General features: G+C 52.4%; 1 protein-coding gene and 1 long non-coding RNA gene across 3 annotated transcripts in view; one reads left to right on the forward strand and one right to left on the reverse strand.

Annotated features, from left to right (window-relative positions):
- ONECUT2 (one cut homeobox 2) overlaps window positions 1-10,251 on the reverse strand; it is a 51,591-nt gene extending 41,340 nt beyond the window's left edge. The window contains exon 1 of the mRNA XM_032310829.1: window positions 8,662-10,251. Coding sequence (XP_032166720.1) covers window positions 8,662-9,889 — 1,228 coding nt within the window. The 5' untranslated portion in view covers window positions 9,890-10,251. The remainder of the gene's footprint in view (window positions 1-8,661) is intronic.
- Window positions 10,252-12,296: 2,045 nt separating this feature from the next.
- LOC116572103 overlaps window positions 12,297-14,353 on the forward strand; it is a 56,964-nt gene continuing 54,907 nt past the window's right edge. For both annotated transcript variants that reach the window (XR_004278125.1, XR_004278126.1), the window contains exons 1-2: window positions 12,297-12,599; window positions 13,807-13,961. This is a non-coding gene — a long non-coding RNA (uncharacterized LOC116572103). The remainder of the gene's footprint in view (window positions 12,600-13,806; window positions 13,962-14,353) is intronic.

Raw genomic sequence — 14,353 nt, forward strand, 5'->3', positions numbered from 1 at the left:
AGAGCTCACTGCTTCCTGTTCAATTAACCTGAACCATAGCTGAACTCTGCCCTTTGAACTCACTCAGCAGATAAATACATTAGCTCACCTAAGGAATCATTAATATTTTTCAATCACAGAAAACAAACATGAATGTCTGAACATAACCCAAGAGATAGTCAATTAGGAATAATGCATGTACCATGTTGGGAAAAAAAAAATCACAAATGGATGTTATTTACAGAACAAAAAAGGGTCAAGGAAGAAATGAAATGGATTGTGCCAATAGTTCTGGAAACAAAGGGGACTTTCATTTTCATATCTGCAAACATGAGGGATACTGGGGAATATTTAGCAATTCCTATTCCATCTACACTGGTCTTTAAATAAATTTTTTTTAAAAGGGTGTCCCTTCTGTTGGCCTGGTTTCTACCTACTTCCATCAGAACACAAAACTCCAAGCCCTTTCTCTTCTGGAGTGACTTCAGTGTCCATGCTCACATACATAACCCAAAATGTTGCATTTCTGGGGAAAGTTCTATTCCATTCCTGATTTGCTACAAATGAGCCAAAACAATTTTTATGTGAGTATTAACTGCCTTTAAGTACCAGTTGGAATGAACCAAGCTAGTGGCTGATTGAAATAATTTTATAGTAGAAAATGATGTTCCTGACACATTGCGACTCTAGCATATAAACAGATTTGTGTTTGTGTGTGTGGTGTGTGTGTGTAAAAAAGGAGAGAGAGAGAGAGAGAGAGAGAGATGCTAAATGCATCTATTTTGTTCTTAACCCTGCATGTCGTCTTAGAAGAATGAGAAAAAAACATCTCCAACCGACTCATTACACATTTCAGTTTGATTCAATTTCACTTCCCACAATTCTGCCTCCTGACCCCTCCCCTCCAACCCCCCCTACTTTTCATTTTTGTTTGGTTTGGAGTGTGGGCTTAATGCCCAGCTATCCTAGATGAGAACACTTAAAGGAATATCACAAGCACGAAGGGTAAATCTATTGAACGAGGGTCTTTAACTATGTGGTTTCCTTAAAGGGAAAGGTTGGATCAATAGGATCAATATGAAAGGTTTCCCTGGCCCTGCATAAAAGGGTAAGGGCTTCTCTTTTCACTGGTTTAACTTTACTCTCTGACAAATGCAAATCAATGGATCTGTGTTTACAACAGATTCCCTAACAGACTCAACTTGGGTAAAGCCCAGAGCCTCGCCCTGGGGGTGGGGAGTCCGGGCTTGCTCCAGGAGGATGCTCTAGGGCAGAGCTTCAAGCTCAAGGCCCTGCGGGTAGAGTAAGGAGTGAGCTGCCAATAGCCACCACTCACCGTTAAAGAAGGGGCTCCTGGCCCACTTGCTGCTGCCTGTGGAATACAAAATAGGTTCCTCCAAGGATGTCCCAACCCAAGGATAGAGCCCAGATTTCTAGGATCTTGTGAGCCAGTCACTGTTCTGGGGTTAACTACACAGAGGGAGTGGGAATGAAATATCTAAAATCGGAGCAGCCCTTTCTTAGACGGTAACTGGCTCTCTTAGCAATGGCAAGGCAAACCACTAAACATGTGGGTTCTTTTCCTCTTAATTTTACCTTTCCCTTTAAAAATGTGATGCTTTCCAGAGATTACATGACTTCAAGTCAATACCAGTTACAGAGAAATTATTTTTCTTCCTGCAGGAGAAAGTATATGTATATTTGATTATACGAACCAAAGTCCGATGCTGATTAAATTACACTGGAGGTGTGCTTCCAACCCAAACAAAGTCTGCATTCTACGGAAGAGTAATGGATCTTCCAATGGCGACAAAAGCACCAAGGTGGAACGCAGAGCCTCCCTTCCCTAGGGGGCAATTTCCGTGCAGAGGCTTTCCATAAAAAATGTCCACAACTTCTAGGAAACCTGCCCCCCAAGTAAGACTATCTGTGTATGCATGTCGCCAGCCTGCCTTCGTGTTTTGCCCATCCTGCATCTTGTCGGGCACCAGACGGGCGGAATTACCCAGTAAGTTTTCCTTCCTTCCTGTTCCCTACACTTAGGAGAACCTATGCACATTTTCCAGAGTTGTTGGCTTGAGTGAGACTTGGGAAACAAAAAGCCTATCCCAAAGGCAATGAAGTAGGGTAGGGGGACAGAGTGGGTGAAGAGGGGGTGCTCCCACGGCTGAAGGAGGCTCTGCACACGATAGCCTAAGTGATCCCATTAGGCTTCTTCATAAAGTTCTTTCCCCACCAAGAAAAGTACCCCCTGGAGAAAGTGACTTTCCCTAGACCAAGAAAAAAAAGAAAATAATAAAATGTCTCTGAGATGTCAGGGGTGAGGGTAATCCAGAGAATCTGTAGATAAAGTTTAAGGCCCAGGGTGCCTTCATACTCACCCTTTCCCCCAGGGTCCTTTATCCAGGCAATTATTTCTATTTATTCCCTTCTCATTTCCCTTCCTTTGGCAAGAACCCAAAAATTAAATATCTCTCCTTCTCCTCTGAGGTTTTCATTCTCTAGGGATCCCCCGGAAATGATCCCACTCTTCCTGAAGACAATTTCTGCCAACGTCAGCCACCAGCTATAGTGTGGTGGAGCTCAGTACATTCTTCCTTCAGCCTCTCTCCTCTGCTATTCCTTTAGAAATAGATACTAGCGGACAGAAAATCAAGAGGTGAAAACAGAAAGAGAGGGAGGCTCTCCTTCCCTCCAGGTTCAGGTTTGGAGCTTGGGACCTGCCCAGATCCCTGTTACCTCTAGAACTGGCTCTAGGAGGAAGTAAAAACATTTCTCCTATTGGAACCAAAATCTGGGGAGTCAGTTTCCCCTCTGCCTTACCCTCACCATTCACCAGAATCCCTGTCCTATTTTGGGATTCTAAGATGGGTATGGAGGAGAGTCTAAGCTCGCTCACCCCTCCCAGAACCTAGGAGCTCTTCCAGTGGGGACCCTGGGGAGAAGGACTGTTGTCTCCCTGACCTGAAAGACACTACCCACTCTTCTTGGTTTCTTTATCTGGTCACCTGACCCAGGTAACTGTAGTTTCCAGTAGGGCGTTGGGCATATTCTGACTAGAAATCAAGCTCCCTTCTTTAAGAAGTCCACTAGTGGGAAGATGAACCCCATCTCTGGGAATGACAGGAAGAAATACCAGTTCACCCTCTGGCACACCTCAAAGCAGAACCATGAAAGATTTTTCTTCTTCTCTCTCCTTCTTCCTTTTTCTTGTGTCATTCTTGGAGAAGGAAGGAAAACACTCCTTTCCTTCCAGATTGAGACCTCCTCTTGAAGGAAAAGCTTAGTTTTTCCCATTTGTAGGATTTAGAGTTTCATAAAACCAGACCAAATTAATTCTTGTCCCACCCCCACTATCCACCCCAGCTCTTTCATTCTTTTCAGTAAAATTCACCTTAGCGTTGCTTCTGGACGAATAAGCCACCATTTGGCAAGGGAAGCCAGTAGGGCACGGTCTGGACAACTCCCCCGCGGGAAGGAAGAGCTCAAAAATTTGTCTTCTCCAGTCAATGCGCGTGCCTTAGAGAAAACCTTCCATCCCGGGTCTCAGAGGATAAGTTCTCTCCAGCTGGTGGGAAGGGGTGCGACGGGGTTCCCCAGTTTGATTTTCTTACCTTACTGCCCCCGCCCCTACCGGAAACAAGATTCTGCCCTGTTTGACCCAATTAGCCCACAGCAGACTGTTCTGAGGGATGAAGCCCAGGCCTTTGTCACTGGGGTGGCGTTTAATTGCCCACTTAATGCAATAGTGTAGGAAGTCTGTGAATGCGAACACTCTGGTGTGAGTGATTCCTTTTAATGAAAACAAAGAAAGATGCGAGGGGATCCGAGGATCCGGAAGCTGCGCGGTTATCATGGCAGCTCGAGAGACGTTTCCAAGTTGCGTTTGGTCGTTCCCGCAAACCGAGAGGTAGGTCAAATTGCCTGGGTGGTTTAGAAGAAGAAAAGACGTTGCCCGGGCCCTGTCTGACCAGACGAGGGCCATGGGGACCGGGAGCGACGGTCCCCGGAGAACGACAGAGCTGGGAGGACTCGGGCGCCCTCCGGCGCAGCGGACTCGGTCCGCCGCAGAGCCCTCCGCGGGGAGCGCAGGACGCAGAGCGCGCGCGCGCGGGGACTACGGAGATGCCTGGGAGCTCGGCGACCCGAGAAGCCTCGGGAAGAGGCGGGCTGGGGCCGCACGGGGAGAAGCCGCGGCCTGACCCTTGGGCCCGCTGGGAGCAGGGAAAGCGGCGCGGCGAGAGCGCGGGGGAAACTGGGCGCTGGGGAGCGGGGGCGCTGGCGAGCGCTTTGCTGGGAAGAGCGCGCCGTCGGGCTTACTGGAAACCCGCCGGATCAGGTTCCAGATCAATGAGATCTGGGTCCACACGTTTACGTTATTGTTGCCAGCATTAATGCTCTTTTAATCTTCTAAACATTATCAGCATCGATCTCCCTCCATATACACATTTGTTTGAGAAAGTGACATACCCACACGGTGGAAAGCCTGGAATAAAATGCACAGCCGCTCGCGTCGAGGGCGCCCAGCGGCCTGGACTGCTTCTCGCGCTCGGCTTCACTACCCTTCCTTGCGTTCTGTCTTCTCCGCCCGCTTCCGCTCACCCTGATGCGTGTTAGGAGGGTGTTCTCCAGGCACCCTGGACTTGACCAAACAAGGAGGGTAGCGAGCTTTGCAGTTATTAATCCGACCAGCCAGCAGGCAAAAGTATCTTGTGCTTGGTACGGACGCAGGTTTGTGTTCGGTCTCTCGGGCTCGGATCCCCGCACTAAACTGCGGGGAGAGAGGGCCTGAGCTGGGCCCGGAGCCGGACCAGCAGGAGGGACGGTGGAGTTCCGACCATGAGGTCCCTGCCTCTTCACTTAAAAGAGGCCAGTCGGCCGCCGGCACAGCCCACGACTTTCCTGGCGCCGAAGGAGAGACGCCGGCCCGTGGTGCCCCTGGCAGGAGCCGCCGCGCACTGTCCCCGGCAGGCTCTGCCGCCGCGAGCGTCAGCTGGCCCAGGCAACATCTTGGCAGGTTGGTGAAAGGCCATCAGCTGTCTGAACAGAGTTGCCTCCAGACTGGCCTCTGGGAGTTGCTGTCTGAAGAGGACCGTGTGTCTGTCCACCGCCGGGACATGTGGCAGGTTCCGAGCAGGCCTCCCCCGCCCTCCCCAGAGCCCGGGTCTCGGGAGGCGCAAACTTTGGCAGGTCATACCGTCAGAGGCTTTGCTTTAGCTGCGGGGCTTTGGAGGGAACCACTCCCGCCACGGAGGCCCTGGTTTTCCTCCGTGAGCCGCCAGTCCCAGGTTTTGCCTGGGGTTTTCAGTCCCTCCCTCTTCGTGTCTATGCTTCGTTCAGAGGCTTCTTGGGCTCTAAGTCAGGAGTGTTAGTGTTCAAACCCGCGGGAGTTTGTCCGAGCTGCTTCGTGCAGGGCGGAAATACAAACTGCCTGCGGGAGCGTGCCTTGAGAACCGCCGAGGGCACGGCTGCAACCCCTCGCGGGCTTGGCCACCCTTTCCCAACGAAATCGTGCTCTTGGAGTGCGTTTCTCTGAAATCTAGTGCTGGGGCGATCTGAGTTTCCCCAGGGTCTTGTCCCTTTGAAATGCCAGCCTGAGCTGGGGACCCACCAATGGGCCCGAAGGAGGCATGGGGGAGGCAGGTGGGAGAGGAGAGGAAGGACCTGCTTCTGTGGATCCGGAGTTTGCTTCGCCTAAGGGTGAGGTCTGCAACATCTGGTCCAAATCAGACATCCTGACTCCGACGTCCCTCAGACCCCTGCCTGCTTGAGCCTCTGGCAAGACCCACAGGGGGCCAAAATGGGAAAGAGAAAGGGAAACTAAAAGGAGAGGAAGGGACAGAAAAGAGGCCTGGTTGGGGCAAGCTGGAGGTGCCCAGGCTGCTCTTGGAGGCTTGAGCCTGGCAGGCAGGACCAGCTGCCCTGTGGAGCCATGGGCTTGTTTAAGCCCCCAGAGCCCTGCCTCGTGGGTCCTCAGTGGCGTCCCTGCGGGGATTCCGATCGATACTCCTGGCGGGGAAGGCCTCTGCTTTTCTTCTCCATTTGCTCCTGTCCCCTAGCACTCCTGAGCACATAATACCTACTTACCAGTCCTAGCTTCTGTGTCAGCGTCTGAAGAGACTGATCTACTGACCCCATACTGAAAAGCCTCCTATGTAATAATAACCACTCAACACACTTGTAGTTGCTGATAAAATGGCCAGATAAAAAGGCTAAAGCCCTTGTCCCTTTTCAACTCGGGGTAATAAAACAGACACACATTTGAATGCTTGAGCAAAGCGGGGTCCTCAGCAGGAATTTCCCACTCGCTGAAGGAGGTTTTCAATTTCCTGTGGAGGTGGCTTCAGCACTTCTCCTTGGGGCCAGCCTTTGAGGAGTGTCCCCTACCCCAACTTTCCTGGGGTGGGTGGTGGGACCGGGGATCCCCACATATGCCACACTTTCCCTTATCCCAGCAATGCTTGGGGCTAAGGTGGGCTAACAGGTCAAGCATTACTTGCCATGTCACTTTCAGTCACACATAGGCACAAGGCACACGATCTATTTCTCTTTCTTTCTTTCTTTCTTTCTAGCTCTGTCCTTTGCAGGACAGGCGTGAGGGGGCGGCAGCGTTCTGAGATGGTCTGGAATGGAAAAGCTGTCCTTTAACTGTACCCTCCAGTCCAGCTGCCAAGTTTCTTCTGGCTGCCCAGGCCAGGGAACCCAGGCGCTGCTGGCGCTCACCTGAGAGGCACTGGTGGAGTTTTGGGGGGCCAAGACAAAGGAGTACCGCACTGTTCAGAAGTGTCAGCAAGCCTCCAGTTTATTTCTCACGGCGGCCCTCTATTCACTGCTTAATCTTTTCTAGGAACGAGGAGCAAATAAGAGAATTGTGGTAGAGAACGAAGAGTAAGCTAAAGGAGAAAGATTACTAAAAGCACACAAAAGTATTAGGAGTCCATAGATTTGGGGAAGCTTTTGGGGTTATAGTTTTCTTTACCTTTTCAGATCAATACCGAGGGGGCGATTACTGCTTGGAGATCGGAATCCTCCAACAGCGGGGAAAGGCGGAGGCTGTCAGAGTGGAAACGCCCCCTCCCCAAGCCTGGGTGAACACGCCCCCAGCCCCGTCCCGCGTCGGTAGAGTGTACCCCGTAAGCCAGGCTCAGTGGTGCGAGGAAAGCCCCAGGGAGCGGGAGAGGAAGCTTGAGCTCGCCGCTCCGGAAGCGCGTTGTGTATAGCTGGCTCGGACCGTGCCGGCCGCACACAACGCACATCCCACTTTCCGCACCAATGTAAATCACTGCCACTAAGAATTGTCCCCTCGGTGGCTCACGGATCCGGAGAGATGGCCCCAGTCCAAGAGAAACTGCCCATACAGACTTGCAGTAGGATACTGTGTATCCTCCCCAGTGGGGCGCCTGGACCCTTTGCTCCTCTGGACCCATGGCTAAGTCCTGGAGGCAGCGCAACTGCCACACGCACCGCTCTTGGTCTGCGCGCACAAAAGCGCGCAACTGTCAGTCGCAGCCACCGCTACGTCTTTCTCTCTCGCTCCCGCCGCCCACACAGGAGGTATCTGTGCTCCTAGAACAATAGAGGGCTGTACCTCGCGGCTTGGCCGCTAGAGGAGGCACAAAGAACCAAGCCCGCTCCAGAACAATGTAACCAACGCGTCGACCGGTCCCCTCCCGCGGGCCGCCTGCCCTCCCCGCCGCCGCGCTACGCGCACAATCAGCGTCCGCTTAATGCAAAGGCGGAGCCTGTAGCCAGTGGCCAAGATGCTTTAACTAACGTGCATCTTAATTTTCAGCACCTCTCCTCACAAACGCCCAGCCTCTCTCCGAGTCCAGCCAGACCTCGGCGAATGCCAGCAAAAGCTGGGTGCCGGGCGAGCGTGGCCGGCGAGTTAGGCAGCTCTCCATTCTTAGTTTTTCCTCCCCCATCCTCCTAGAGGTGAATGTATTAGTCCCAGCCTTCGTCCTGGCACCCTTCCCTCTCGGTAGGCAATGACACGGGAACTGGCCCGAGCCGGCTCTTTCGGTCAGAAACTCCCCGAGCCAGCGCCAAGGCCGGAGATGTCTGGAAAGCGCTGTTGTATCCTACCATCCGTTCCCCCGCGCGGTCACGACTGTGACTCCTGCTAATAACTAAACAAGTTTGCCTGGTATGGTGGGTAGGAAAAGGACGGAGATTTCTTTTTTTCCTTTCTGAAGAGCAAAGCGTCTCAACTGCCTCCATACAAGGAAACCAGGCAGCCTGGAAAATTGAAATGTATTGTCTAAGCTAGAGTTCAAGTGCACAGGGCCAATCCTGAGTCTCTGTGAGTCCTGTAAAGAGAAAGCTCCTAGTAGACACAGCGCACCTCCTCCCTTGTCCCACAACTAGGGAAGGCAAAAAGAGGGGGTAAAATTGGCACATTCAGGGGAGGGTGAATGAAATGTGGTGGTGGAGCGTGGGTCAATGAAAGCTTGGAGTCAAGGAGGGAGGAAGAGAAGTATGAAAATGGGAAGAAAAAAAGGACAGAAAAGGAACAAGGGAGCAGAAGGAGGAAATGACAGAACAAGAAATAAAGTGGAGAGAAAATAGGAAGTGCGTAGCGGAGAGGAGGGAAGAACCGAAGCCAGGCGCACTGACCTGGGGCCACAAACACCCGGAGAACTCTCCCCAGCAGCCGGGGTCCAGGAGACCCTCTGTGCTTACCTGCCAGGCGTAAGGCGGACATGCGCTGGAACTCGGGCTCCTGCAGCCACTTCCACATCCTGCGAAAGGTCTCCCTGCCAGATTTGAGTTTACTCCACGGTTTTGGGTTCCGGAGCAGGTCGGAGAGAGTCCCCTGAGACCGGCACAGCACCCTCTGCGCGAAGATCGCCTGGGGGATGCTGTAGCGCTTCAGCTCCGCGGTGATGCGCTGGGCCACCTCTTTGGTGTTGATCTCCTCCAGCTGGCCCGATGTAGCCACCTGCGAGCCAGAGGAGGACGAGGGTGGCCGCTCGCGGCTGGGCGCCAGCACCGGCCCATGGGACTGAGCATGGCCCGGGTGGTGCAGGCCGTTGAGGTGCGACATCATGGCCGCGGGCGGGGTGCCCAGGCCGCGAGACAGGTGCTGCTCACCGCGGGTCAGCATGGCAGTGTGGTGCGCGTCGAAGTTAGGGCTGAGCATTTTGTCGTGGCCCGGCGGCCCGTAGTTGGGCAGGCTCTGCTGCGCGTTGTGGAGGCCGCCCAGCCCGTTGCCCAGTGGCGTGGCGGCCAGCGGGGACAGGCTCTGGCTCATGCCGGGCATCTCCTTGTAGGGGCTGTAGAGGTTGTTCATGGCCGGGAGCCCGCGCTCGTCGCGCATGAGGGTGAAGCTGCCGCTGACGTTGCCCGACAGGCGCTGGTGGTGGTGGTGGTGGTGGTGGTGCGGGTGGTGGTGCGGGTGCGGGTGGTGGAACTTGTCCGACACCGTGGAGATGGGCGGCAGCGGCTGGAGCGGCGTCAGCGTGGTGTAGGTGTTGCTCATGCCCATGCCGGGCGGGGACGAGTCGCAGGACATGCTCATGGCGTGATGGAGCGGGATGGAGAGCTCGGGCCGGTAGTCGCCGCCGTCCAGGATCGAGGCCATGCTAGTGACCATGGCCGAGCGCGACGCCGCCGCCGCTGCCGCTGCCGCCGTGCCCAGCTCCTGGTGCGCCGTTGGCGGCGGCGGCGGGCCCCGCAGCGAGCCAGCTGCGCCGCGGCCCGCGTGGTGGGGGCTGGGGCTGGCCAGCAGCTCCTGCTCATGGCTCGGGCCCCCGCCGCCGCCCCCGCCGCCCCCGCCACCGCCCCCGCCGCTGCCGCCGCCGGCCGGCCCGTGCAAAGTGCCCAGACTTTCCATTGTCAGCTCCGGGTTCATGGCGCAGCCTTCTAGGTCTTTGGTGAGGCATCGATAGGCGGTGTAGGCAGCCTTCATTCAGTCCATCGGGGCCCGGGGGCGGCGGGGGCGGCGGGGGCGGCCGGCGGGCTGGCAAGGCGCGCGTGGCGGAGCTCGGTCGCGGGAGCGGGGGAGGGCGCGGGAGTGCGCGAGTGTGTGGAGGGGAGCGTGCGTGCGGGTGTGCGCCCCGGGCTGCGGGCGGGCAGGCGGGCGCGCCCGGGGTGGGGGTGGGGTGGGGGCGGACGGGGCGTGCGAGCGGGAGAGGGGAGGGGGCGGGGAGGGAGGGAGGGATCACCGGGCCCCACCGCTCGGGCCGGCGCGCTGCCTCGCCATGTCCGAGCCCGCTCCGGCGCCGACGTCTTCTGTTTGGGTGAGCGGGAGCTGTCCAGAAGGGCTCTGCCGCTCGCCGGGGCAGCCAACCTAGCCTCCCGGACCCGGGGCGGGGCAGCGCCCGATGGGCGCTGCAAACAGCCACTCCGAGTGCGCTACTGCCCCGGGGGGCGGGCCTCCTGAGCGAGGCTGCCAATGGCTGAGGAGGGGGCGGGGCCATGTGTTTCAGGTTTGGCTGACGGCTCTGTGCCTTTTTTCCTCCTTTGCCACTAGAATCAAACGTCAAGGAGAGGGAGGGAGGGGAAGAGAGTGCAGTGGGGAGAGAGAGGCGAGAGTGCGAGCGAGGGAGAGAAATTATGTTAAAGATGCCGCTCTGTGTCCCTCTTGAGCAGCTGCGATCTGTAGAAAAGGGCATTGCCTTAGTTCCCTTTGCCTCACCCCACCGCTTTTCTGGAGGCTACCAAGCCGGTCTGTACTGTGAAAATACAAACCCAAGTCTCCTAGCGAGCCACTTCCCAAGCGTCTCTATCTGAGAGCCAGTAGTTTACCCTTTTAAAATGCAGGCGCTTAGGTATTCTAATGCAGGGTAAATTCCCGAGACCGAGGCTTGCATAATCTGCCGGGCGAAAGGAACCCCAGGACCCTCGCTGCCTCGGAGCTGCGGCCGGCGACGCGAGCCCACAGGCGGCGCGGGCCACCGTAATCCAAGCAAAGTTAACACAATAACATCATTTAATTACCCGGCGAGCCCATAAATCTCCCAGTTATGAGGCTTCAGAAGGGCTCTGTTAGATTGCAAAACAAAACTAGAACTCTAGGAGCTGCGGTTTCAAGGTGACCAAACGCTCCCTCCATTAGCGTCTTGTAAAGAAGTGGTTGTGGGTGGGGGGCGGCAAGACTGTTCCCAAAGCCTGTAGTGAGCAAACTTCTGGGAGCAAGGAGTACGTAAACCTTCCCGGACGACACCCGCGGATTTTTCTTCTATCGCGTCCCCCCCCCCCCGCGCGCGCGCACACACACACACACACACACACTCGAACCCCGAGAAAGGAAAGCCCCAGGTTGGGGCTGTGGGTAGATGGCACCGACCCTCGGTCGACACCTGTATATCAAAAACTTGTTTCTGAAAAGACCAGAACCCTGGCGAGTTTTAGAAGGCTCTCGAGCCGCAGCTTTAAAAAGTGCACCTTCGTCTACCCAGAATTTCCGTTGTTTGCTCACCCTGGGTGGGGGACTGGAAGTGGAGCGGAGGTGGATATTTCCGAGGCCTGGGTGGGGGGTGGAGGGGTGTCTGAAGACAGGGAGCTACCGGGCATTGAAACCCTTAAAAGTAACAGATTCTTCCAAAGCAGGTTGCGCTCTGTTTGCCTCCCAAGATTCAAGCTAGCTGAGGTTGCGCAGATGTTGCCTTTGTTTAAAGAGACAGTAATTAAGGACAGGGTGGACATAAGTTTGAGAAGCGTGACCTATTTTCTTTTGATCAGCTGTCAAAAGAAGAGCGGGGGGTCTCCTTAAGACAGCCCCCTCCAACCACTTCCAGCTGTTAGAGAAAACTTGATAAGAAAACAAGGACACACAGCCTGGAATACTGTATTTGCCTTCCTGGTGCTAGAGAAAAGGTTTGATTCATTTGGAAAATAGTTCTTAGTCTTGGTGACCTTTTCCTGCTGCCCTCCTTTCCCTTCTAGCTACAGAGCAAAAAAAGAAAAAAGAAAAAGAAAAAAAAAAATCCACCCACTCCCACACCATTCTGTCACATGAATGTACAGTGACGTTATTGATAGATCAACTTCATTGAGCTCTGACCAATACATTGCCAATTATTCACTCAAGCAGCTTCTTTGTTATATCAGAGCCCGAGTAAGAAAGTGGACGTTCCTCCACTTTGCTAGACACACTTTTCTAGCTGATAACATTTTTTAATGTCACAAAATTAGGTAAAATAACCGATTTTTCTGTTTCTCTCTTTCCTCTCCCCCTCAACCCTCTCTTACTGTCTCTCTTTTCACTCCCCACCTTATATATGGCAGCTGGACAGTTGGATAATTTGAAACAGTTAATGTTTGAAAAACTTACTGAGTTGAACAGAAGTTCACAAGAGCGCAACCTCCTGTTGGTCTAGGAGTGCTCAGAGACTGAAATAGGGCAAGAGAGCAGCAAGGCTGGGGAATGAGTCTGATATGCCCCAATGCTGAACACAGCCTTCTCTGCCTTGGCTTCAGGCTTAAAGAGTGGCCAGGGACCCCAGGCTGGGACATTGAGTAGGCACTGCCTTCATACGGAAGACTGAATATATAGATGGCCATTAAAATAATTTTTCAAAATGATAAACTCGTTTACCAGGCTACCAAGATAAATCTGCTCCTGGGAATTGCATTTTGGTGTGCCTGGGAGCAGTCACGTGCTGGAGAGTTGAAAGGTGAGTTGCATATTCTTGCTGCCTTCCTACCTCCCTCTCTCCCTCCGCCCTGCCTCCCACCATCCCTCCCCCTTCCCTCGATCAATATTGGCGATCTCAGGGAAATCATGAAATCGTATTGGCTTCTTTGTGTATAATTTCATTGGGCTAGATTAAAGCAGATTTTCCATGTTGTTTTTCTTAATGATGGTTTGAGGTTTTGTATGTCAACCTAAAACCCATTTAAAAGGGAAATTAATATGCATTTTTAGTCGGCAACCTAATTTTTAGTAAATTAGTCTTGCATGCCTTTTCCCTTTCTAAAAAGGAAAAAATATTTTCTACTTGAAGATAATTTTAAGAATATCAGTATTAATAAGATTTTCAAATATGTTTTAAAATAACTTTGATGCTCTTTTCTCTAAGAAAATAAAAGGAAAATGTACTTTCTAACTGCCCTTTATTTACACACGTACTCTAACATTCAGAAGTTGTGTAACTCAGAATTTAAAAAAAAAAATTGAAGCTACACTCTTGTTCCCCTTCCCCTCAGCATTTGATTCACAAATGGATAGTAGACAGGCATGCTATTTCACGACTGTTAGAGTCTGGACAAACAGTTACACCAGCCAATATACTGAGATCAGGAAATCCCTTTCTTAACATACCACGTCCGCAGATCTGATTTTCTTTAAAATCAGACACTTACATGGTCAAAAGAAGTCTGTAAATAAAATACAGCTTTGACAACAAATGTAAGGTAGTGCATTATAAAAGGGAAAAAAAACCACTTGAGTTAGGAATTGTAGGAATAGACTGGACATTTTTACTGCCAGAGCTTTTCATATGTGTTTTCATATTCAAAAAAATTTTTTAGGCTCTGAGAGGGAAAGAAAGGTGAGCATTCAATTAAAACAGAGACCCTATAAATTATTCACACACACACACACACACACACACAAATACATAGACCACAAGTCAACCCAGTCTGGATAAGGGGCCCAATAGCTTTGTTTCTAAACAACAGTAACCACAGCCCAAATCCCAAGAAGAGGGGGGCTGCTTATTTCTACCCAAATGTTCAAAATCCTGAGGAAGGTTTTGTGTTAGGAGAACACATTTGTGCTACAACTAGGTTTATCAAAGCAATACAAAAAGACATAATGGTGGGTTGATTTGGACTATTTTATTTTTGTCCTTCCCCAAACCATCTGGCGCGTGAGTGTAGGGGTATTGATCAGGATCTGTGAGCTGCAGACCCCATGCCAATCCAGAGCGTTTCTGGCAATCAGTGTCGCCCATGAATTGCAGCTGTCTGTGTGGCTCCCGAAAAGAAATCTTCAGAAAAGTCCCCCCCTTATCAAACACTTCATCCGTTCAGGGGTAAGTCAATATCATTTCTTTGTCATTTCGTGGACGAGGATTATGCAGGAGAAAGTTTTTGTTGTCGGTTGTAGCTGCTGCTGAGCCTTTTTTTTTTTTTTTTAAGGAAGGAGAGCAATTTTCTAGCCATTGAATGGTAATGGTTTTCCAGAAAGGCCTCAAGCGTTTGTATGAATCGTACAACAAATGCTGTTTCAATATTGTGGGGGAATTTTAAGGGGGGGGGAATTCTCATGTTGCTATACACAAATAATAATAGTGATAATAGAGGGTTTCTTTTAACGACGGAGAAATTTCTCCCCCTTTTTCCGGAGCCTCTAGTGATGAAGACACCGCAAGTCTCTGTGATTACACTTGCAGATGGACGGTGGGTGCTTGTGGAGGAAAGGGAG

Source organism: Mustela erminea, chromosome 13, assembly GCF_009829155.1.
Source record: "Mustela erminea isolate mMusErm1 chromosome 13, mMusErm1.Pri, whole genome shotgun sequence".
In the NCBI taxonomy this organism is placed as follows: domain Eukaryota; kingdom Metazoa; phylum Chordata; class Mammalia; order Carnivora; family Mustelidae; genus Mustela; species Mustela erminea.